Source organism: Poromitra crassiceps (genome assembly GCF_964638095.1).
Source record: "Poromitra crassiceps genome assembly, chromosome: 22".
NCBI lineage: Eukaryota > Metazoa > Chordata > Actinopteri > Beryciformes > Melamphaidae > Poromitra > Poromitra crassiceps.
Window position 1 is genome coordinate 18,794,196 of NC_139647.1, and position 22,500 is coordinate 18,816,695.

The 22,500-nt window shown below is 46.0% G+C and overlaps 2 protein-coding genes across 2 annotated transcripts in view; both read right to left on the bottom strand.

Moving 5' to 3' along the window:
* Window positions 1-2,966, bottom strand: part of agpat3 (1-acylglycerol-3-phosphate O-acyltransferase 3) — a 6,616-nt gene extending 3,650 nt beyond the window's left edge. Inside the window, exons 1-2 of the mRNA XM_083657999.1 lie at window positions 2,832-2,966; window positions 739-1,047 (exon numbers count right to left, since the gene is read on the bottom strand). Coding sequence (XP_083514125.1) covers window positions 739-904 — 166 coding nt within the window. The 5' untranslated portion in view covers window positions 905-1,047; window positions 2,832-2,966. The remainder of the gene's footprint in view (window positions 1-738; window positions 1,048-2,831) is intronic.
* Window positions 2,967-18,776: 15,810 nt separating this feature from the next.
* Window positions 18,777-22,500, bottom strand: part of pdxkb (pyridoxal (pyridoxine, vitamin B6) kinase b) — a 21,204-nt gene continuing 17,480 nt past the window's right edge. The window contains exons 8-11 of the mRNA XM_083658704.1: window positions 22,317-22,428; window positions 20,909-21,045; window positions 20,240-20,306; window positions 18,777-19,227 (exon numbers count right to left, since the gene is read on the bottom strand). Of these exons, the coding sequence (XP_083514830.1) occupies window positions 19,112-19,227; window positions 20,240-20,306; window positions 20,909-21,045; window positions 22,317-22,428 (432 nt within the window). The 3' untranslated portion in view covers window positions 18,777-19,111. The remainder of the gene's footprint in view (window positions 19,228-20,239; window positions 20,307-20,908; window positions 21,046-22,316; window positions 22,429-22,500) is intronic.

Sequence of the window (22,500 nt, forward strand, 5' to 3'; positions counted from 1 at the left end):
TAGCCTGATATCAGACAGAAGCAACCAAAACTCACCTCTCAGTGGAGAGGACAGATTTGAAGGTCTGGACCCAGTGAAGTTCAACATAAGTGTTTTGGTAGAGTGCGGAATATACTTTGTAAGTTGTATTATTGCCACATACTGTACATATATACACACACATACACACAACAGTCTCTCACATACAGTGATATCGGCCATGACAAAGGCCAGGGCTTAAATACAGTCAAACACACGCACACACACACACGCACGCACGCACACGCGCGCACGCACGCACACACACACACACACACACACGCACACACACACACACACACACACACACACACACACACACGTATGTACATACGCACGCACACACACACACACACACAGTCTTACTTAATTAAGTCACTCAACCATAACCACTACTTGCCTAACCCTAACCCATAACCTTGATCACTGACCCCCAAAATCACCTTTTTACCAACGGGGGACATGGTGTTTGTCCCCAAATGCACAAGCCGTCCCCAATCACCTGGGCTTGTTGGGTGTGTGTCCCCAATTTTGACTTGTAAACCATAGATAGTACATAATATGGATATAGGCCTATCTAGCATTACGTCACATTGGTTTTGGAGACACGGTTTGAAGTCAACATGAAGCCAAAAAACAGTTGAATTCTGGGTAATTTTCAGTTGGACACACACACACACACACACACATACATCATCGACATGTCCACAGTCTACTCACGGCTCCAGAGTGAGTAGGCCAGTCGCGTGTTGATGCGTCGGTAGAGCTGCTTGTTGATTGGCCAGAGCAGACATGTGAGCAGCTGGAGGAAGTTGATAACCAATCCGCTGGTCACAAACACCAGGCCGATCACCAGCTGCGCCACGAACCAGCCCTTCCACCCCATGGTCCCAACACACACACGCTGAACACACACTGAAGACTAAGAGAGACGACTAAAACACATCAAAACACACGCTCTAGAAGTCTGTCAGTGTCATTCAGCCTCTCCTCCAGTTTTGTGCCGTCACTTCCTTAAATCACAGCAGTCTGACAGAGAGAGAGAGAGAGAGAGAGAGAGAGAGAGAGAGAGAGAGAGAGAGAGAGATGACGTTAAAACAACACTTTGACCCAGTTGGACCTGAACTGTCTGCTGTATCTTTCTCCCTCACACACACACACACACACACACACACACACACACACACACACACACACACACACACACACACACACACACACACACACAGCCTTTCACCTAGTTGGCAGTGCTCAGAGTTCCTCCCTAAGCAATAGGCTACATGCACAACTTTTTTTACTTCCTGAAATTACAGCTTCTTTATTTCCTGTCATCACTATTGGATGAACTGATTAATGTCAGGTGTGCCTGATCATTGTTGTGACTGCAGCACACCTGACATTAATCACTTCATCCAATAGTGATGACAGGAAATAAAGAAGCTGTACTAATTTCAGGAAGTAGTGGAGTTGTGCAAGTAGCCCATAGAGAGCCAAAGTGGAACGTCACTTCCTGCTTCAGCACTGTACCAGAGATTTTAATCTGCCATTTATTGTCCCATAGACATTTCGTAAAATGCTTATAAAAAATAGTTTTACTTGTTCAAACCAAACGGTTCAGATATATTTAGAAACAGGAGAGATCGCATAACATTTCACAAAAATGTAAAAAAAAAAAAAAAAAAAAAGCAGGTTTAAAGACGTTTAAAGACGTTTTTAAGTTTTGGTCCAAGTGAAATGTTCTATGCATTCTAAATATAGCTGAACCGTTTGGTTTGACCAAGTGAAACTATTTTTATAAGCATTTTACAAAATGTCTAAGGGAAAATCAATTGCGGAAGAAAATCACTGTACCCGAAATAGAGTGGTCTCATCCTGGGATCCAAGCAGCTGAATACATGTCTAGTTCTACACCTGTCATGTGGGAAGCCAGACTGTGTAAGTTAGCTTCCCACTCTAGAACTGTAAATGGAAAAAGTATTTGAACCTCTGGGCTAAAGTGGTGTAAACTTGCCTGGATCAATAAGTGTGCAACTAATGTTATCCTAATAATTTCACATCAAAATCTAAATGTAGACAGTTATAATACTAGTTAGCCTCTACAAGCAGAAAGGATAGATCACCTATTTTGTCATTATATGTAGGCCTAGTGAAGGAAAACAGTGGCACTATCTAAAGAATAATAATAATAATGATGATGTTTTTCATCCTATTTCGTATTGTGTCAGGCACAGCAATCATTCCTTTCAGTAAGATTTTTTTTTTTTACAAAAGTCAAAAGCCTATTGTTTTGTGCAAAATCAGAAGTTCAATTCTGGTCAAATCCTTTCTCTCTCTCTCTCTGAATGAGATGGGCTTTTTGGTAACAATAGACGCTAACCCTGGTTGCTACTGTAGTATCAGACAGCACACTAGTCCTGGCATCACATCACACATTTAATGCCAACAATCATAAAAGGGATGGTCATCAATATAGCCTATTATTGAGTCAAAAAATATGATCTTGTTCTCTCCTACGTTTATTGAGGTGGAAAAAACTGTGACTCGAGGACTAGAGTCTGACTCAAGTCCAAGTCACTTTTGCCTCTTTACAGCCCACTGTTCTCCCCACAGACGGTGTCCTGATTGTCCCTCCCTGGCCTTAAAGGTTAAGAGAAGTCAGATAAATGAAACACCTCCCTCTTTGCAACCAGAAGATCCCTGCAGACCTGCAGATGATTTTCGCCTTGCCAGGTCAAATCAACATCCACACAAAACAGTGACAAGAGTATTCCCACCTCATGTTTACTGAAACAATGGAAAAACCTGATCCTTACCTCAGACAAGGTTAACCCCGACCTCCGGCTAGCAGTAGCAGCAGTAGCATGTACTATTATTAATAGACGTAACGGTTAAATATAGGCTTTCTTTTGGAGCTGAAGTATGTAATGAACCATGTGCCAGTCTGCCTGTGAGCAGACAGAGGGAGTGGAGGGAGGACACACCTTCTTGCCACATAGCTTTTCCCTATAAACTCTCGTGATCTTTGGAGTGTTGCTTGCAACACACACACACACACACACACACACACACACACACACACACACACACACACACACACACACACACACACACACACACACACACACACACACACACACACACACACAAGCAAACACGTATAGTGTGTGTGGAGGAAGAGGGAGTGTCTCTGTCTACAATCACCTGAGTTTTTCTGCTTGATAAAGTTGGGCTTTCCCCCTCAGACAGGGGTGATTGAACGTGGATTCAACATTTTGTCCTTTGATCGGAGCTGTGATGACACCATGATGACACACAGAAAGGGCAAGGTCTGCTTCCTGGGATTAATACTGTAATGAGTATTGGGGGGGGGGGGTATGGGCTGAGTGGCCCTGCTGACATTGATTGACAACTGCTGACGGTGATTGACAACCTAATGACTGATGGTTCTCACCTGCATCTGATTGCGGGCGCTGCCAGTGACTCTGGGGAACTGTTAAAAACACCGAGCCGGGCGCCCGACGGTGTCTCCTGGGGAACGGCGCTTGGTGGACGCTACGGGGTTTGTAACCCAGCCAAGCAATCCGATTCTGCACTCACATCTTGGGGGTGGATGCCGTTCGCAGTCGGTAGGACTGCCGGTGTTATGCCGAGAAATGCCCCCCCGGCGAGAATGCCCCCCCTGCTTGCGGGGGCGCGCAAAGTTTCCTCCTGGATTCGAACCACAAATCCTCGGTTTACGAGACAAGCGCAAAATTGAACACCACGACGTTCAAACCGAGCTCTCTAGCGTATGAGCTATACTTTTCCTTGAATTAAATGGGGGCCGCGCACATATATACTCTATCTCGCACACAACTTGTAGACTACACAATTGTTAATCGGGAGGACAGGTTATTTTATGTGATGTGTACAAGACTATAATATTATGTAACAGACTAAAATTATGTTGCAGACCATTGCAGACTTGCTTTGGTCTAGTCAGTCACAGCTAGCTAGCGACTAAGTAGGCTACTTGTGCATCATGCATGCGCGGTGCTGCATTTTATAGTATTGCGCTAACTATTAACCATATGTGTCCTGGAAGCGTTTTGCTGGCACCACATAGCCTATATAGTCCCATATTTATGATATTTCATTCAGGAAATTTAACAGGGGGGGGCAATACTGCTGCCGAGATACCCCCCCCCCCCCCCTGCTAAGGCCAGGTGACTGTTGGCTCTATGAAATTCTCAATGTCACTCACAGACAGCCATAAATATCAGCTGGTAACTGGGTTTCACCCTATAGTCTCTGAAAGGAAATTTAACAGGGGGGGCAATACTGCTGCCGAGATACCACCCCCCCCCCCCCCCCCCCCCCCCCCTGCTAAGGCCAGGTGACTGTTGCCTCTATGGAATTCTCAATGTCACTCACAGACAGCCATACATATCAGCTGGTAACTGGGTTTCACCCTATAGTCTCTGAAAGGAAATTTAACAGGGGGGGGGCAATACTGCTGCCGAGATACCCCCCCCCCCTGCTAAGGCCAGGTGACTGTTGCCTCTATGAAATTCTCAATGTCACTCAAAAACAGTCATAAATATCAGCTGGTAACTGGGTTTAACCCTATAGTCTCTGAAAGGAAATTTAACAGGGAGGGGGGGGGGGGCAATACTGCTGCCGAGATACCCCCCCCCCCCTGCTAAGGCCAGGTGACTGTTGCCTCTATGAAATTCTCAATGTCACTCAGACAGCCATAAATATCAGCTGGTAACTGGGTTTCACCCTATAGTCTCTGTTCAAAAGGTCATTCATTCGCTCATTCATTAATCTAGTTTCTAATCTAATTTCATAGAGGCAACAGTCACCTGGCCTTAGCAGGGGGGGGGGGGTATCTCGGCAGCAGTATTGACCCCCCTGTTAAATTTCCTTTCAGAGACTATAGGCGGTGAAGACAGCCTATAGAAGATTATCTGGGGCTCCGACGGGAATAGAAGTCAGGACTGTGGCGGTACTGCCTCAGTCAGTTAGGGCTGGGGACCATATAGGAGTGCTCTGCCGTTCCCAGGTTTGGTGTGGAGTCTCCCTATGCTCTGGGCGTCTCTAATTCTGCGCTGGACCGACGCTTGCCCCACCCTGGGCTCCCGCTACACAAGAGCCAGGTCGGACCAGCGATCAAGCCTAGACCCCTGGGGAGGGTCTTGTCAACTGGGAAAGTTGAGTACTAGTGATTGCATTTTAAATGAAATATATTAGCTGTTAATTGTTTGTTTTAGGTCTGTTTGTTTGTTCGTTTGTTTGTTTTTCTTAATGAACTTTTAATAACAATCTGACTTGTAGCAAGTTGGAGGTGGTTGGGTGGCTGGGACATGGTGGGAGGACGGTTAGCTAAACCGCACAGCCTCAGTCCATGTTTAATTCCTGTGTGCTCTGAATCACGTGTGTTACCTCGTTGAAAGGTTTTGCCTGCCAGTGTGTGTACAGGGCAGGCCGTTTATGGTTGGTTGCAGTGTGTGTGCTCGTGTGCAGTGCCCGTTCGCAGTGCTCGTGTGTAGTGCTCATTTAGTTTGCTGTGTTAATTTGCAGTGCCCGTTTGTAGTGCTCATTTACAGTTTGCTGTGCTCGTTTGCAGTGATATTACACTGAATCCCCTAGTGTGTGTGGGTTTACATTGCATTGGGTGGGGGCGGGGTGGCGAGGCCATTGTTTTCCAAGTATCACAGTTGTTCATTCCATTCTCCATACTTGCTGTACAGGTTTAGTCTATATGACAAATTAAATAAAGCATTGTATATTTTTCCCCTTTACCTGGCTGTCTTGTATTATCTCATATCTCTGGTAGCAAACGCTACTTGGCTACTTTGTGTCAGCCTTAATCCTCCTAGAAGGTTTATTACACTGGTGGCAGCGGTGGGATTAACTCATTCAAAATTTCCTTTAAAACAATATATTAAAGGACAAAAATGCCAGAGATTGAGGTTAATGCGTTATCGACAGCTGGGGGTAGTAACGGGTCGTCCTCTGCGAGCGCTGCCATGAACCCCCCAGGAAATCTTAACATGACTTCAACCCCCCGCCCCATTTTCATGCCAGAAACCTATACAGGAGTCGGTCGTGAATGGTCCGACTGGTCCGCGCAATTTGATCTGGCTGCTGATGTGAACAATTGGGATGAGTCACTTAAATTGAAATTTATGTCCCTGTTACTCTCAGGCCGGGCGCGTGATATTTATAGTGGCATCCCAGCTGAGGCCAAAAACAATTATTCACTGTTAAAAGCAGCCATGGCCCAATGTTTGGAGCCATGTGACAGTGATGATTGGAGTCGGGCTAGTTTTACATCTAGGAGGAGGTTGCATAACGAACCCGCCAGAGAATTTGGCAACGCTCTGCGCCGGCTGGCAATGAGAGCATATCCCTCAGCAGACGAGCACACACAGGATGTGTTAGCCCGAGATCATTTTATCACTCATTTTGCAATGGGCGATTTCCGTGTCCACCTGCGCAGTGCAAAACCTAACACATTGGAAGCAGCCATTAACCTGGCCTCTGAGATGGAGCTCCTTAGGAGTCTTGAACAGACCCATGTAACGTCTGATGCTAAAGTCAGAGGAGTTGCAGAGCACAATGCCAGGTCTAAGACTGATGAACAGATGGAAGTTTTGGTGGGGGTTGTTGAAGGTTTGCGACAGGAAGTAAAATCGCTACAAACCTCCCTTCATGTACGTCACACTGCCCCCAGTCATCCTGTGCTCCCTAGCTATCCCATGGATGTAACTGGGGGCCCCCGTAGCTATGGTGCCCCTGTTGGCCGACGCTTTAGAGGGGGTGGCCAGGAGCCCGGGGGTGGCTGCTGGGAATGCGGCTGTAATAGACACCTACGCCGCGACTGTCCCTATCTGCAGGGAAACTAGAGGGGGCGGACACAGTGGGTCCAATGCCCGCCCCCACACATTCCTTAAAGACTGTGGCCCCAGTGAGCAGTAATGGAGGTTCTGGGTACCTTCTCTCCAAAGTAGGTGGGTTAGAGTCTCTCTTGTTAGTTGACAGTGGTGCTACCTTGTCAGTGATTCCAAAGCAAACCTGGTTAAACATTACCAACGGGGGGTCTGAGTTAACAGGCTACACTGGGGATGTGTCAGCAGCCAATGGCAGCGGAATGGGAATTATGGGCAAATGGCAGACAGTTTGCCAGTTTAATTCCCTTGCCTTGATTGCAGAATTTTTGGTTGCAGACATACCCTCAAGAGATCCTTCTGGGGTTTGATTTTCTTTCCAAGTATGGGGCTGTAGTCGACTTTGGGAAAAGAGAGTGCCGGCTGATGGGAAAATGTTTACCGTTAGTCGTCCCTGCTGATGATAATAAACCCCAAATCATTAAGGTTCAGGCCGATACCGTGGTGCCCCCCCGCAGTGAAGCTATCATTTTGGGACAAGTTGCCAATAGAGTGGATTATTGTGCAGAGGGCATGTTGGAGCCCACTGCATCGTTATCCAAACACTGTGACATTATGGTGGCTCGTGTGGTTTGTAGGGTAGAACAAGGCACTTTGCCGGTCCGAGTGATCAATATCACCGATGATGCTCTCACTTTGAAGGAAGGGATGAAAGTAGGCATTCTGCATACTGACATTGAAGTGGGGGAGGGTGCAGAGGAGGTAGGGATGGGTAGTGAGGGAAGGGGACCCTGGGCAGTTGATGCCCTTTTAGCACATTTTGCTATCGAACAGAAGGGATTAGACACCACTGAACTGCGAGCTGTACGGGATGTGTTGCATCAAAACTTATCTGTGTTTAGTACTGGCGACAATGATCTGGGCCGGACCCATCTTACTGCGCATCAAATTGACACCGGTGATGCTAAACCAGTCAAGCTACCTCCTCGCCGTGTTCCCATCCATTTACAACAAGAGGTGACAGATCACATAAAACAAATGCTGGAAAATGATATTATTCAGCCCTCTTGTAGTCCCTGGGCGGCTCCTGTGGTGCTTGTGAGGAAGCGTGATGGTAGTCTGCGTTTTTGTGTTGATTACCGCAAGCTTAATGATTTCACTCGCAAGGACGCTTACCCACTGCCGAGAATTGATGATGCGTTGGATAGTTTACATAAGGCCATTTGGTTTTCCACACTCGACTTGGCCAGTGGTTACTGGCAGGTCGAGGTGGATCCCAAAGACAAACATAAAACTGCTTTTATCACACGCCAGGGCTTATTTGAATTTAATGTTTTGAGTTTTGGTTTGTGTAACAGCCCAAGTACCTTTCAGAGGTTGATGGATCTGGTACTAGCCGATCTCCAATGGACCACCTGTTTGGTTTATTTGGATGATATTATCGTTTTTGGCCGTACCTTTCAAGAGCATCTGTCACGTTTGGAGGGGGTCTTATTAAAGCTGCGTCAAGCCAATCTTAAAGTGAAACCAGCTAAGTGTAATCTGTTTTCCACGCAGGTGCAGTACCTTGGCCATGTTATTTCTGCCAGTGGGGTGGAAGCGGACCCGGCCAAGGTACAGGCTGTGAGTGGCCAGTCCCGAAAAATCAGACTGAAGTGAGGAGTTTTGTTGGCCTGGCATCCTATTATAGGAGATTCGTGAAGGGCTTCGCTGACATTGCTCGTCCCCTCCATCAGTTGACGGAGAAAGGCAGGCGGTTCAAATGGACAGAGGCGTGTCAGAAGGCATTTGAGCAACTTAAATCTTGTCTAATCTCTGCCCCCATTCTAGCATATCCGGATCCCAATAAACCATTTATTCTGGATACGGATGCTAGTGATGTTGGTATTGGTGCCGTCTTGTCACAGGAGGAGGGAGGGGTAGAGCGTGTTATAGCATATGCTAGTAGAGCCCTAACTAAGCAAGAGCGAAAGTATGCCACAACCAAGAAAGAGCTTCTGAGTATGGTTATGTTCACTAAATATTTTTCAAGCATTACTTGTTGGGGAGAGAATTTATCTTGCGGACAGATCACAATTCATTGCGCTGGCTGCACAATTTCCAGGGCTTGGAGGGACAGGTAGCTCGGTGGGTGGAACAGCTGGCTAGTTTTCAGTACAAGATTGTACATCGGCCTGGAAAACTACATGTAAATGCTGATGCACTTTCGAGATTGCCTGCATTCATGGCCAATACTGCCTCAGCTCTTTTGCCTGCAGACGGGAGCGAGAGAGAACAGCTCGAACGGGCCTCGGCTATACGTGCAGTGCAGGGAAATAGGGCAACATCTCCCTTAGATCAGTGGGAAGAGGTAGATGAGTTGGGTCAGGCCCAAAAAGAAGATGGGGAGTTACAGAAACTGATCCAGCTTAAGAAGGGGGGGGCTAACAAGCAATCAGAATTCCCAGAGGATTCCACTTTACAAAAGTATGCCCCCGTGTGGCCTCAGTTACGGCTGCAGGGTTCGAGGTTAGTGAGGATCCCTCCAACCAATTCTGATGCAGCCTCTCAGGTACAGGTAGTTCTTCCCAAATCCCTGGTCCCTAAAGTGTTAGCCCAGTTGCATAATTCTGCCACCGGCGGCCATTTGGGGGTGCAAAAGCTGCAGGGGAAAGTGAAAGATCGGTTTTATTGGCCGGGATGGTTTGGAGATGTAAAACGGTGGTGCCGGGAGTGCATAGATTGTGGCTCTCGTAAAACCTCTGGCCAGCCTTTATGTGCTCCTCTTCAGTCTACCGTTGCATCAAGGCCATATGAACGGGTGGCGTTGGATATCATGGGGCCCCTACCTGAGACTGCAGATAAGAATAAGTACATTTTGGTCGTGGGTGATTACTTTTCTAAGTGGACAGAGGCATTTTCCATCCCCAACCAGGAGGCTAAGACGGTGGCCAAAGTTTTGGTGGAGGAGTGGGTTTGCCGGCTTGGTGCCCCCCGAAGTATTCACTCGGACCAGGGTCGTAATTTTGAATCCAACTTGTTCAAGGAGTTATGTCAACTGTTAACCATTCATAAGACGAGAACATCGCCATATCACCCTCAATCTGATGGGTTAATTGAGAGATTTAATCGAACACTTTTGTCTATGTTGTCCCTTTTTGTTAAAGATAACCAGTCAAATTGGGATGTGCTGCTGCCCTATGTGATGATGGCCTACCGTAGCAGTGTTCATACAAGTACGGGGTTTAGCCCATACAAGGTGGTATTTGGGCGGGAGATCATTCTTCCTGTCGATATTATGCTTAACCTAAGTAATGGAGAGAGATTCTCTTCGGCCAGTGAATATGTGTCTAGATTAAATGACACCCTTTCCACAGTTGTAGAGGCTGTTAGAGGACATCAACTGAAAGCCTCAGGGTGGCAAAAGGCTGCGTTTGATTTCCGGGCGAACTTTCAATACTACTCGGAGGGGGAGTTGGTGTGGGTTCGTTGTAAAGCTAGAAAAAGGGGTGTCTGTCCCAAGTTACAGCGACGTTTTAGGGGTCCTTATAAGGTGGCCGAGAGAGTTACAGATGTATTATATCGCATAGCACCACAGGAGGGGGGAGCTGAGATGGTTGTGCATTTCAATCGACTCAAACCTTTTCTTGCTCCCATACCAGTAACATCTAACACCCAGGATGGTGGGGGATCAGGCCTACGCCGGCAGCCTCCCAGGGCACAACATCCAGGGGTTGGTGGTGGTGCTGGCTGGTTTCCTCGGCGATCACAGTACTCCTCTGCAGTCCCGGTGAGAATGGGAGCTGACCACCAGACCATACCACCAGAGGGAGGAGAGGATGGTGTTCATGCTGTGCCTGGTTTGGACGCTGGAGCAGAGACGGCAGCTCCTAAACCTGGGGAGGTCCGGTTGCCAACAACTTCTGGTGTTCACAGTGACCACATCCCCCCCCCCCCCCCCAGGGGTGTGGGGCCTCAAGCCGAGCCCCATCAGGAGAGGGGGCATTGCCAGGACAGTTGCCTATGCAGGAGAGGCGCCCAGCACGTGAGAGGAAGCCTCCGGCATGGTCTCGTGACTACAACATGACCTCCCTGTGACTCGAGGACGAGTCTCATTTAAGGGGGGGGAGAGTGTAATGAGTATTGGGGGGGGGGTATGGGCTGAGTGGCCCTGCTGACATTGATTGACAACTGCTGACGGTGATTGACAACCTAATGACTGATGGTTCTCACCTGCATCTGATTGCGGGCGCTGCCAGTGACTCTGGGGAACTGTTAAAAACACCGAGCCGGGCGCCCGACGGTGTCTCCTGGGGAACGGCGCTTGGTGGACGCTACGGGGTTTGTAACCCAGCCAAGCAATCCGATTCTGCACTCACATCTTGGGGGTGGGTGCCGTTCGCAGTCGGTAGGACTGCCGGCGGTGAAGACAGCCTATAGAAGATTATCTGGGGCTCCGACGGGAATAGAAGTCAGGACTGTGGCGGTACTGCCTCAGTCAGTTAGGGCTGGGGACCATATAGGAGTGCTCTGCCGTTCCCAGGTTTGGTGTGGAGTCTCCCTATGCTCTGGGCGTCTCTAATTCTGCGCTGGACCAACGCTTGCCCCACCCTGGGCTCCCGCTACACAAGAGCCAGGTCGGACCAGCGATCAAGCCTAGACCCCTGGGGAGGGTCTTGTCAACTGGGAAAGTTGAGTACTAGTGATTGCATTTTAAATGAAATATATTAGCTGTTAATTGTTTGTTTTAGGTCTGTTTGTTTGTTCGTTTGTTTGTTTTTCTTAATGAACTTTTAATAACAATCTGACTTGTAGCAAGTTGGAGGTGGTTGGGTGGCTGGGACATGGTGGGAGGACGGTTAGCTAAACCGCACAGCCTCAGTCCATGTTTAATTCCTGTGTGCGCTGAATCACGTGTGTTACCTCGTTGAAAGGTTTTGCCTGCCAGTGTGTGTACAGGGCAGGCCGTTTATGGTTGGTTGCAGTGTGTGTGCTCGTGTGCAGTGCCCGTTCGCAGTGCTCGTGTGTAGTGCTCATTTAGTTTGCTGTGTTAATGTGCAGTGCCCGTTCGCAGTGCTCGTGTGTAGTGCTCATTTAGTTTGCTGTGTTAATTTGCAGTGCCCGTTTGTAGTGCTCATTTACAGTTTGCTGTGCTCGTTTGCAGTGATATTACACTGAATCCCCTAGTGTGTGTGTGGGTTTACATTGCATTGGGTGGGGGCGGGGTGGCGAGGCCATTGTTTTCCAAGTATCACAGTTGTTCATTCCATTCTCCATACTTGCTGTACAGGTTTAGTCTATATGACAAATTAAATAAAGCATTGTATATTTTTCCCCTTTACCTGGCTGTCTTGTATTATCTCATATCTCTGGTTCCGGACCATACCGGTAAAAAGGTGGTGGCAGCAAACGCTACTTGGCTACTTTGTGTCAGCCTTAATCCTCCTAGAAGGTTTATTACAATACACACATACACACACACACACACACACACACACACACAAGCATCAACAAAACAGGCAACACACACACACACACACACACACACAAGCATCAACAAAACAGGCAGGTGAACTACAGATGCAGCTCATGGTGCCGCGTCTATGTGCCGACAGGTCGCAATGCCGATAGCCCACAAGCAGAACCAGCTGAGCGAGGCGGCGTGCAGCGTGTCGGTGGAGCTATCCTCTCCCAGCCCCCACGCCAAACCTAACCTCCCCCCATGCCTAAACCTAACCTCCCCCAGACCCTAACCCAAAACCTAACCTCTCCCACCCCCACGCCTAAACCTAAGGTCGGCATTGCGGGTGGACCCCACAGCTCATAACAAGGTGACATATTTGTTAATGATTGTCCCAGACAGGAACTTGTTTTACCAACTGACCTAATTCAAATAGAGGGGCAAAGTGAACGTCACTTCCTGCTTCAGCACTGTACCAGAGATTTTCTTCCACAATTGATTTCCCCATAGACATTTCATAAAATGCTTATAGAAAATAGTTTTACTTGGTCAAACCAAACGGTTTAGATATATTTAGAAGCAGGAACATTTCACTCGATCCAAAACTAAAAAAATAAATTCAGGTACCCTAGTTACATATGAACTATTTGTAATTACACATGAACACCAAATGTAATTACACAGTAATTACCAATAGTTATAAATGAAGTTAATATGTAGTTACATTGTAACAGACCTGTAAAATGGAGTGAGTCTGTTCAACTGTAGTTCATATGTAGTTACATGGTAACGGACCTGTAAAGTGGAGTGAGTCTATTCAACTGTAGTTCATATGTAGTTACATGGTAACAGACCTGTAAAAATGTTGATACTTTGTTAGTTGTAGCTTGAAAGACAGGCAATATTGATTAATATGAATGCATTTCTGCAGTGTGACTGTGCCAGACCCCCCCCCCCCCCACACACACACACACACAAGCTGTAAATGGCTCATGTGACTATTTCCACCCCAATTCGGAAAATGATTAGAATGTATTTTAAATAAATAAAAATATATATATAAATAAATGTTTCTAGAGCACAGTGCATACAATTTATTTAGCAAATTGGGGGGAGTTCCCCCTTATGCTTCACATCGGGGGGATTTATAGACTTGGGGGGAGGGGGTAGACTTTGGGGAGAGATGATCCAGGGGCCTGGTGACCACAGGGTCTTCGACTGGATCCCCAACTAATTGAGAAATTGGGAAATTGATGGGGAAAATGACTCATTTACAATAAGTTAACAATTAGAATGTAGAAGAATGGCAATTTTGATTATAGATTCACTGTTACCTCTATACCTACAATACTTTTATTTTAATTTTTGTATGGGAATTCTGGACAAAATCATATCTACAACTAAAAATCAATATTTTCAATATTATAACAATCAATATTTTCCCCAAGTCTCTGTTTATAATAACAAAGCTATGAAGTGACAACTACATCTGACTGACATACAGTTATACTCTCAAACTCCACCATGAAATTTGGAAAGCCCTCGTGGCTGAGTGGTTAAAGCCGCTTGCTTTGCAATCAGAAGTTCAGTGGTTCGAATCCACCACTGGGTTTTAGCTATCTCTGTCCCAGCCCGGAGCCTCTTTACAGGTCCGGTACCATATAACTACATATGAACTACAGTTCAATAGACTCACTCCACTTTACAGATCCGGTACCATGTAGACTAACTCCACTTTACAGGTCCGGTACCATGTAACTACATATGACCTACAGTTGAATAGACTCACTCCACTTTACAGGTCCGGTACCATGTTACTATGAACTACAGTTGAACAGACTCACTCCATTTTACAGGTCTATTACAATGTAACTACATATGAACTACAGTTGAACAGACTCACTCCATTTTACAGGTCTATTACAATGTAACTACATATGAACTACAGTTGAATACTCACTCCATTTTACAGGTCTGTTACAACGTAACTACATATGAACTACAGTTGAACAGACTCACTCCATTTTACAGGTCTGTTACAATGTAACTACATATGAACTTAATTTATAACTATTGGTAATTACTGTGTAATTACATTTGGTGTTCATGTGTAATTACAAATAGTTCATATGTAACTAGGGTACCTGTAAAATAAAGGGTTACCAATATTTTCTTTAAACCCGCATTTTTTTAACGTTTTGGTCCAAGTGAAATGTTATGCGATCTCTCCTTTTTCTAAATATATCTGTACCGTTTGGTTTGAACAAGCACAACTTTTTTACCCCAATTTTTTAATAGAACAATAAACGAACAAGACAAACAGGCTTAGACACAGGAAGAAAAGAAAATGCATAAATCATTGACATTTAACAGTTAACGTGGTGCTACCAGCCGCAAAAGGTGCTTATGTGCTTGTGAGGGATATTACGGATAGGATCCCACCCAAGGGGTCCACAGGAAACCGACCGGGCAAGCTGTCCAACAAGTACAACTATTTTTATAAGCATTTTACGAAATGTCTATGGGAAAATAAATGGTGGACGAAAATCTCTGGTACAGTGCTGAAGCAGGAAGTGACGTTCCACTTTGGCTCTCTATTTAAGGCCACACACAAACGCTTGCAGACACACACACTCCTCATTAACAGACCATCAGATTCTCACAACTCTTAATCTCTCTTTATTGCATTAGAACATACAGTACATTTCTCATATATATCTATATATACTTTATAAATGTGAATTTGTACACTACAATCTTTTATTGTAACATGTTAGAAAATACTCGTAACGCTCCAAAAACATAGCACTAAAAACAGTTACCAAACAAATGATTATTACATTTCCTCGTTTTGTTTTACATTTTTGTTTTGGCCACCGAGAAACAGAAGAACAAGATGGCGGAGGTGAAGCTGTCGATCAGGAGGAGAGAGGAGAGGACCCCAGTCCTAAATGGACAGTTTGGCCATTGCGGTTTTTTAGTGGCAGCCATGTTGCAACCAAACGGGTAGGGGAGGACGGGGTTTATCACAACACCACCAGTTACAGACAGCGAGGGGAGGAGGGGTGGTTTGTCACCAGGCGTGGAAATGAAGAAGAGGAAAGCGGAGACTGAGAAAGCATGGATATAGCATTGACCATCGAGCAGACAGATAGGGGAAGGGGTAAGTTGTAACAATCGAACACAGACAAGCAGAGAGGCTAAGGGCCTGATCACGCCAGATGCATTTTTACCAGCAGAGGGCAGCGGTTTCCAGTGAAAGGTTGCATGCTGCTTTAACGTTGCTGGGCCCCCAAGTTGAAATGCATCACATTAAGCAAGCAAGATGGTCTCAAAACGCCACTTCATTGTGAGTTTAAAAACATGTCCGGCGTGATCGGGCTCCATGGCAGCCATGTTGGGTTGGGGAAGACGGCGTTGATCACAAACACAGATACAGAGAGTGAGGGGAGGCAGGGGTGGGTTGATACCATCTAGCAGAGAGATGGGGGAAGGTGGGGTACCGTATACAGACAGACAGTGAGGCTAAGGGCAGTACGGCACTTTTAAAAAACTAGCGATACAGACACAAAGACTACGGGGAGGGGAGAGCAGGGGGATAGAGAGGGGTGGAGCATCAAGACATCAAGAAAAGACATGAGATTCACTCCCCCTTTAAACAGATGGCTGTTAGCACAACCAAAGACTCTTCTATCTACCTTCAACAGAAATGACGAGTCGTGCAACACTGTGCAACATCACTGAATGATTGTCCTCTTGAACATACCTCTTACCCCTCCCTCCCTCCCAACACACACACGCGCACACACACACACACTACCTATCCATTTCCCTTGTCTCTCCTGATCCGTCTCTTCCTCCCTCGTCCCCCATCTTTGTTAGTTTTGCTTTTCAGGGATGTGAACCTAGTTTACGCACACATTCACACGCACACACACACACACACACACACACACACACACACACACACACACACACACAAACCCTGTGACCATAAAGGACATTTACATAATATATATACATATACACATACTCTCTGACACAGACAGACAACGTAAGTACAGATACACCCACACACACACACACACACACACACACACACACACACACACACACACACACACACACAACAGGTAGACACATTTGGACCCAATACGGCTGACTAGTTTCTTAAAAGGAAGCAGAGGATTGGATAGCGCACGTCAATTAGTGATATGACAATCAGTGTTGGGGTGGCACAGAATAATCATACTACATACAAAATCAATATTGATTACTGCAATTTCCAAATAAGACTGTGATTTTTTTTTAATGTGCAGAATCCCTCGCCTACAATATCGAGGTGCAGTAAACAGCTGTTTCCTCCCTTCCTCTCCCCCTACTCCTCTCTCTCCTCCTCTTCCTCAGTGAGCGGTATTGTGGTTGTGATGTCAGGTTTCTAAGGCAGTATCACAGTACAGTCCATAGAGGAACAACAGCAGTACAGAATTAACACTGGCCTGCCCAGAACCATACACCTAGCACAGATGGGACACTGACGCGATCTGGAACTACTTTTTTTTTTTTTTTTTTTAAGCCTCCGGTGATTTTGGTTTTCAACTTCCGGAAACCACACTTTGTTGCCAGGTAAAGTTCGCCAAAACTCTGCTTCACTGACTTGGGAATTTGTGTTTGTTTCCTGTTGTTATAATAATAAGCTTATTGAACATTCAATCAGGAAGCAATGAGAACTATTATGCAACAAAAGTAAAACACGTCACTTGCGCATAAAAAAGAAAAGAAAAGAAAAAAGGCTGGAACGACACTGCGTCATCGTTCCAGACACGTGGCAATCTACGACGCTAACAGTCACATCATTAAAGTCTCATTTTTCCTGTGGCGCCCTGGTAGCTCGGCGGGCTAAGGCACGTGCCAAAGTACTTGCGACATCGCGGGTGTGAACCAGTCGCATGTCATCTTCTTCCCTGTCTCCCAACTTTCACTATTTATGTACTATCAAATTTAAAACAAATTGGTTAAATTTTTTAAGTAATATATTAGGCCCAAATATATTCTATTGTGTAATTTCAGACCTTTTGTATTATGGTAGTCTTGGTACACAACAGTAGGACATAGCTGGGCTGTACTCCCTCTTCCAGGTACAGTTTCCCCCGAGTATGGCATAGTGTAAATTCATGGGAATAAGATCTATTCGTTTCAAAACGTGGTTAGGGTTTGTTTCCTTGTTTGTCAAAAGCAGAGGTAATTGAGAATACTATCATGAAGGGTTTCATTCCCTAATGCTACTGTTCAATTTTAAAATCTAAAATTCACGAGTTCATTCTTACAAACCGCAGTTGACTTTAGCCTAAAAAACAATCTTCTTCATTTAAGATCATTGACTCTTTTTTTAAACCTACTACATGTGATTTTGGAGATTGAGTCCACAAGGTTCTCATTTTCTGCAAAATTACATATAGCTCCTTTAAATGTTAACAGTAAGACATCAGGTGCTTTACTTCCAGGACAATGATCATTGTGAGCAGGGATAAGCCCATTTCACTTTGGAATAAAACTTTCGCATAATCTCTGTTGCTAAAGACATTTTCTACAAGTGACGTTCACAGAGCTGCTACTGGATGTGGAGGACGTCTCCAGCTGTGACGAGGAGGTTCTCCATTTTTTTTGTGTTTACATTTCCCAAACTGACGTCGGGCACTTTTATCACGTATTGAGGCCTCCAGTAATTTCAGTGGCACAACGCTAAGATATAAGGTTCTGGGCCAGAGCTGAGCCTCGAACAGCCCCGGTATATGGGCGGGTTCTGACACTTGAAGAAGCGGATTTTTGATTGGCCAACGCAAGTCAAATCAACCGGCGATGGCTCAGATAGTGGAACTTTTCTTGAATTGGGTTGGGATGAAAGAGGTTTGACTATACCATGGCTATTAAGACAGCTAACTATTACTAACAAACAGCAACTAGAGGAGCCACTGGAGCCTCCATGGCGCCAGAGTGCCAGAACCGGCCCATACGTCTCTGGTTCTGAGTGATATTGTAGTGCTTGTGGTCTATAGTACAGTAGCATCAACACAATGGTCCAATAGACAGATCAGATAGAAGATATCATACAGATGGTCCAATACAGTTATAGTACAACATCTATACATCAACTATACATTGTGCGTTATTTTTTTTCCTTTGTTTTATTTTGAAGGAGGGGAGGTCTGACGGGTAGGACTTGGTCACCATTAAATCACTGCTGTGGGGACGGTGGGGTGGGGGGTTTGGGGGTGGAGCAGAGCCCTAGATAGACAGTGTTTAGCCAATAGCCAATAGCGTTTTCAATAGCAGCCATTCTTAGCACGACAATCCTGCTCCACTGCCGCCACAACGTAACTAAAGATGAGTGAAACATCTTTTTGGACTATTTGGCATCTCTCGATGTTATGACAATACATTTACGGTCAGTACTTTTAGTTCCACAGAAGAGGGCAGCAACATGGTGCCCACAGCCCAACATCATGGCCAAACTTTCTATCTTTGTCTCTGGTTAGGAAAGGAGGACCAGGGCAGAGGGGTTAGGGTAGGAAGGGAGATACAGGTTAAGGGTTTAAGGGGCTGGGATAACAAGGGAGAAAGGGGTTAAGGTAAAAGGACTTAAGGGTTAAGATACTAAGGGATCCGAGGAGTTGTTGAGGTGGGTTTACGGCGAGGATGGATTTACTGGGAGACAGGACTTAAGAGATTTATGGGTGAAGGGGAAAGTGTTAATTATGAGTCTTATGGGTTGTTAATGTTAGGATATGACTGTGGCCTCCATAACTATAGCAGGGTCTTCTATGTCGGCTTTACTTTGAACCATCCTCAGCTCCAGCTGTGGTGGACTGGGCCTCCGACCAGGACCTGCTAACACTGAGAGAGGAGGAGGAGATAAATGAAGACAAAGACTTCATCAGCAGCTTTTAAGTCACATTCAACACGATTTTTAGGTAAAAGTATTTTCTGGTGTTGGATATACAGTAGACATAATGGATCTTTTCCTCTCTTGTCCCTTTGCTATAAAGCGATTAGTGACCAGCCGGGCTGGTAAACATATGTGCTGTGTGCAGTTTAGTGACACCACTTGACATGATTTCTGGGTATAGACGGTTTTCACCAGAGCGCAACCCCACAGCACTTCCTTTTTCTCAGCATTCGGCAAACTGCAGAAATATTCACTCGACATCGTTACTTTTGTTTTCGCTGCTCAGCTGTATAGACGGTTTTCACGGAATGGTCAGTCCTGCACTTGAATGTTTTTTTTCTTTTATGTCCATAGCAAACACTGCAACAGGAAGTGAGCGGGGGTTCAATTTAGAATGTTTTTGTTATTGTCAAGTTAAAACCGTCTATAGGAGTTAACATTTTGTAGCGTTTTTGGAGCTGCCAATGTGCAAAGTTGTCTAAGCAGCTTCACTTCTCAACACTGTTACAGCTCCTGCATTATTGATCTCTCCCATTTACAAAAGTGGCAGATTTTCAATAGACTTGCAGAAGATCTCCATTAAAATGTGAAGTATTTAATCAATGTTGTTGTGCACAACACAAATCTCTTAAGTGGCAAAGCTGCTATCGACTGTTTTCAACATTGTCATTAGTGGCCACTAGTAACAAGTACTGAAGTCAGAACTTGCTACTAAACTCTCCTGCTGGTGCAAACATCTGGTATCAAATGTACTTAATGCAACACGCATTTTATTTCTACTGTCCTGCTTTTGTTTTTCTCCAGGACACCAACAGCATAGGTTTATTAACTTTGAGTTAACTTCAACTTTTTTTTAGTTAACTTAAACAACTTTTTTTTTTTTCATAATTAATAATACCTAATAAATTTGACCAATTTCACTCTGTCTTCAACATTGATTATATAGCCTGCTTTTCTCACCATGAGCGTAAGATATGGTCCTCTTGATAACATGGTGCATCACTGAAAAGGTCTTCTCACAGGCCATCTGAGAGAGGGAGGGAGAGAGAGATACAGAAAGAGAGAGGGAGAGAGAGACACAGGGTATTTTTTTACAGTGCAAAACTTGCCTTGTGTGTGTGTGTGTGTGTGTGTGTCTTTCCTGATTTCCCCCATTTTCTCCCCAATTTATCCCCATGATGCCCTATTGGCTGCCCCGGTCGCTGCTCCACCCTCTGCCGATCTGGGGAGAGCCGAGACTAGCACCATGCTTCTTCCACATGTGCAGTGGCCAGCCGCTTCTTTTCACCCGACAGGGGGGGCTTCACCGGCAGGACGTAGCACGTGGGAGGATCACGCTATTCCCACCAGTTCCCTTCCACCCCGATCAGGCGCCCCGACCGAACAGAGGAGGCGCTAGTGCAGCGACCAGGACACATACCCCCAATCTGGCTTCCCACCCTCAGGCACAGCCAATCGTGCCTGTATGGATATGGACGCCCGACCAAGCCGGAAGTAACACGTGGATACGAACCTGCGACCCTCGTGTTGGTAGGCAGGGAATCTACCACTACACTACCCAGACGCCCCGTGTGTGTGTGTGTGTGTGTGTGTGTGTGTGCGTGTGCGTGTGTGTGTGTGTCTGCCTACCTTTAGGTCATTGGGGTAGTGGTGTGTCCATGCTAGCAGCATAGCAGCAAACAAATCTCCGGTTCCGACAAACACGGCGTCCACCTTGGGAACTTCCATACGAACTCTCTGCGTCGCCCTGCTGCCGTCTGGACGAACTGAGCAGCAGAGAGGAGACACAACACTTACAAAGGTTTAGTTTCCATCCTCTATATGGAACTGGACTTGATGTTAAACTCTACCACACACACACACACTCACACACACACACACACACACACACACACACACACACACACACACACTTCCTGGCAAAATACACAAGGTCATTTTTCCCCCCAGAGGGCGCCCCCCCCCCCCCGGCCAGATTTTTAGGGACATTGTCCCTTTTGGGGTTGGGCATTTTATTGATGCACGAACTAAACTGTTAGCATTCCATACAGACAAATAAACAGTCCATTTGCACGACTTAAAGCAGCTACGAGCAAGATTTTCGATTGTTATTAAACAGTCTAAATTTAATATCAATGCATCACATCTTACCTCTAATAGTAGACGAGACCAACGCAGAGTAGTCTCGCTTAAACCCCGAGTGAATCGGCCAGTGTTAGTCTCTCTGTGGCCAGGGCAGATCAGGAAGTGAAATGAAACGGTTTGCAGCAGCCACTTCGCCCATAACCACAAAATAACTTCCAAAAAACCTGTTAGAATATAACGAGAGATGTTCGCGAGAGTATGCATGGGGTTCTCCTTGTTTATGCTATGTTGCTAGGCAGCGCGAACGGGGGAATGCAGGCAGCTGCGTTTCACTTCCGGGTTTCACTTCCGGGTTTAGCCGGTCCGGCGGTAAGGAGAGAGAGAGAGAGAGCCCCCTGTTGACACGAGTTTAGACAGACACAGACTTAAGAGAGCAATCTCCGATTCACACGGCTTTGGTCTCAACTACTATTATAGGTAAGATGTGATGCATCAATATTGTAATTATACTGTTTAATAACAATCGAAAATCTTGCTCGTAGCTGCTTTAAGACTCGGATGATCTCAAATCAGTTGTAAGACTGAAAACCTCCAGTAAACTCTTGAGCTGAATACACAAACAAAGTCCAAGGCCCTCTAAATCTCATCCCTAAGGAGGGATGAGATGTTGTTAACACAGTGCTTTGTGTGGGGCGGCCATGTTGGCGTCAACAGTTTCCACTGCTACAGGCTGCGTACTTACAGGCTGTTTAGTGATCAGAAAAATGCTCCGTTGTTCTCACTCTGAACGCACGGGTAATAAATCACCGAGGACGGGTGGCCCACAGGGGGCAGCGGTGGCATTCGAGCGTGAATACTTGACATAATTTGACTTGTCACACACACACACACACACACACACACACACACACACACACACACACACACTCAAATGCCGTCGTACATCACCTACCAGTGCGCTGGCTGCCCAACGAGACGAGGAAGCGGTCTCCCAGTCTGGAGGGCAGGTCAGTGGAGGTGAGGACCACCGTGTCCGGGCCCATAGCGTGGAGCAGGTCCATTACCTGTCGCAGCAACACACAGGCGAGGAGAGACTCAGTAAAGGCTCGTTAGTGAGAGAGTGAGCCACTGAGCTA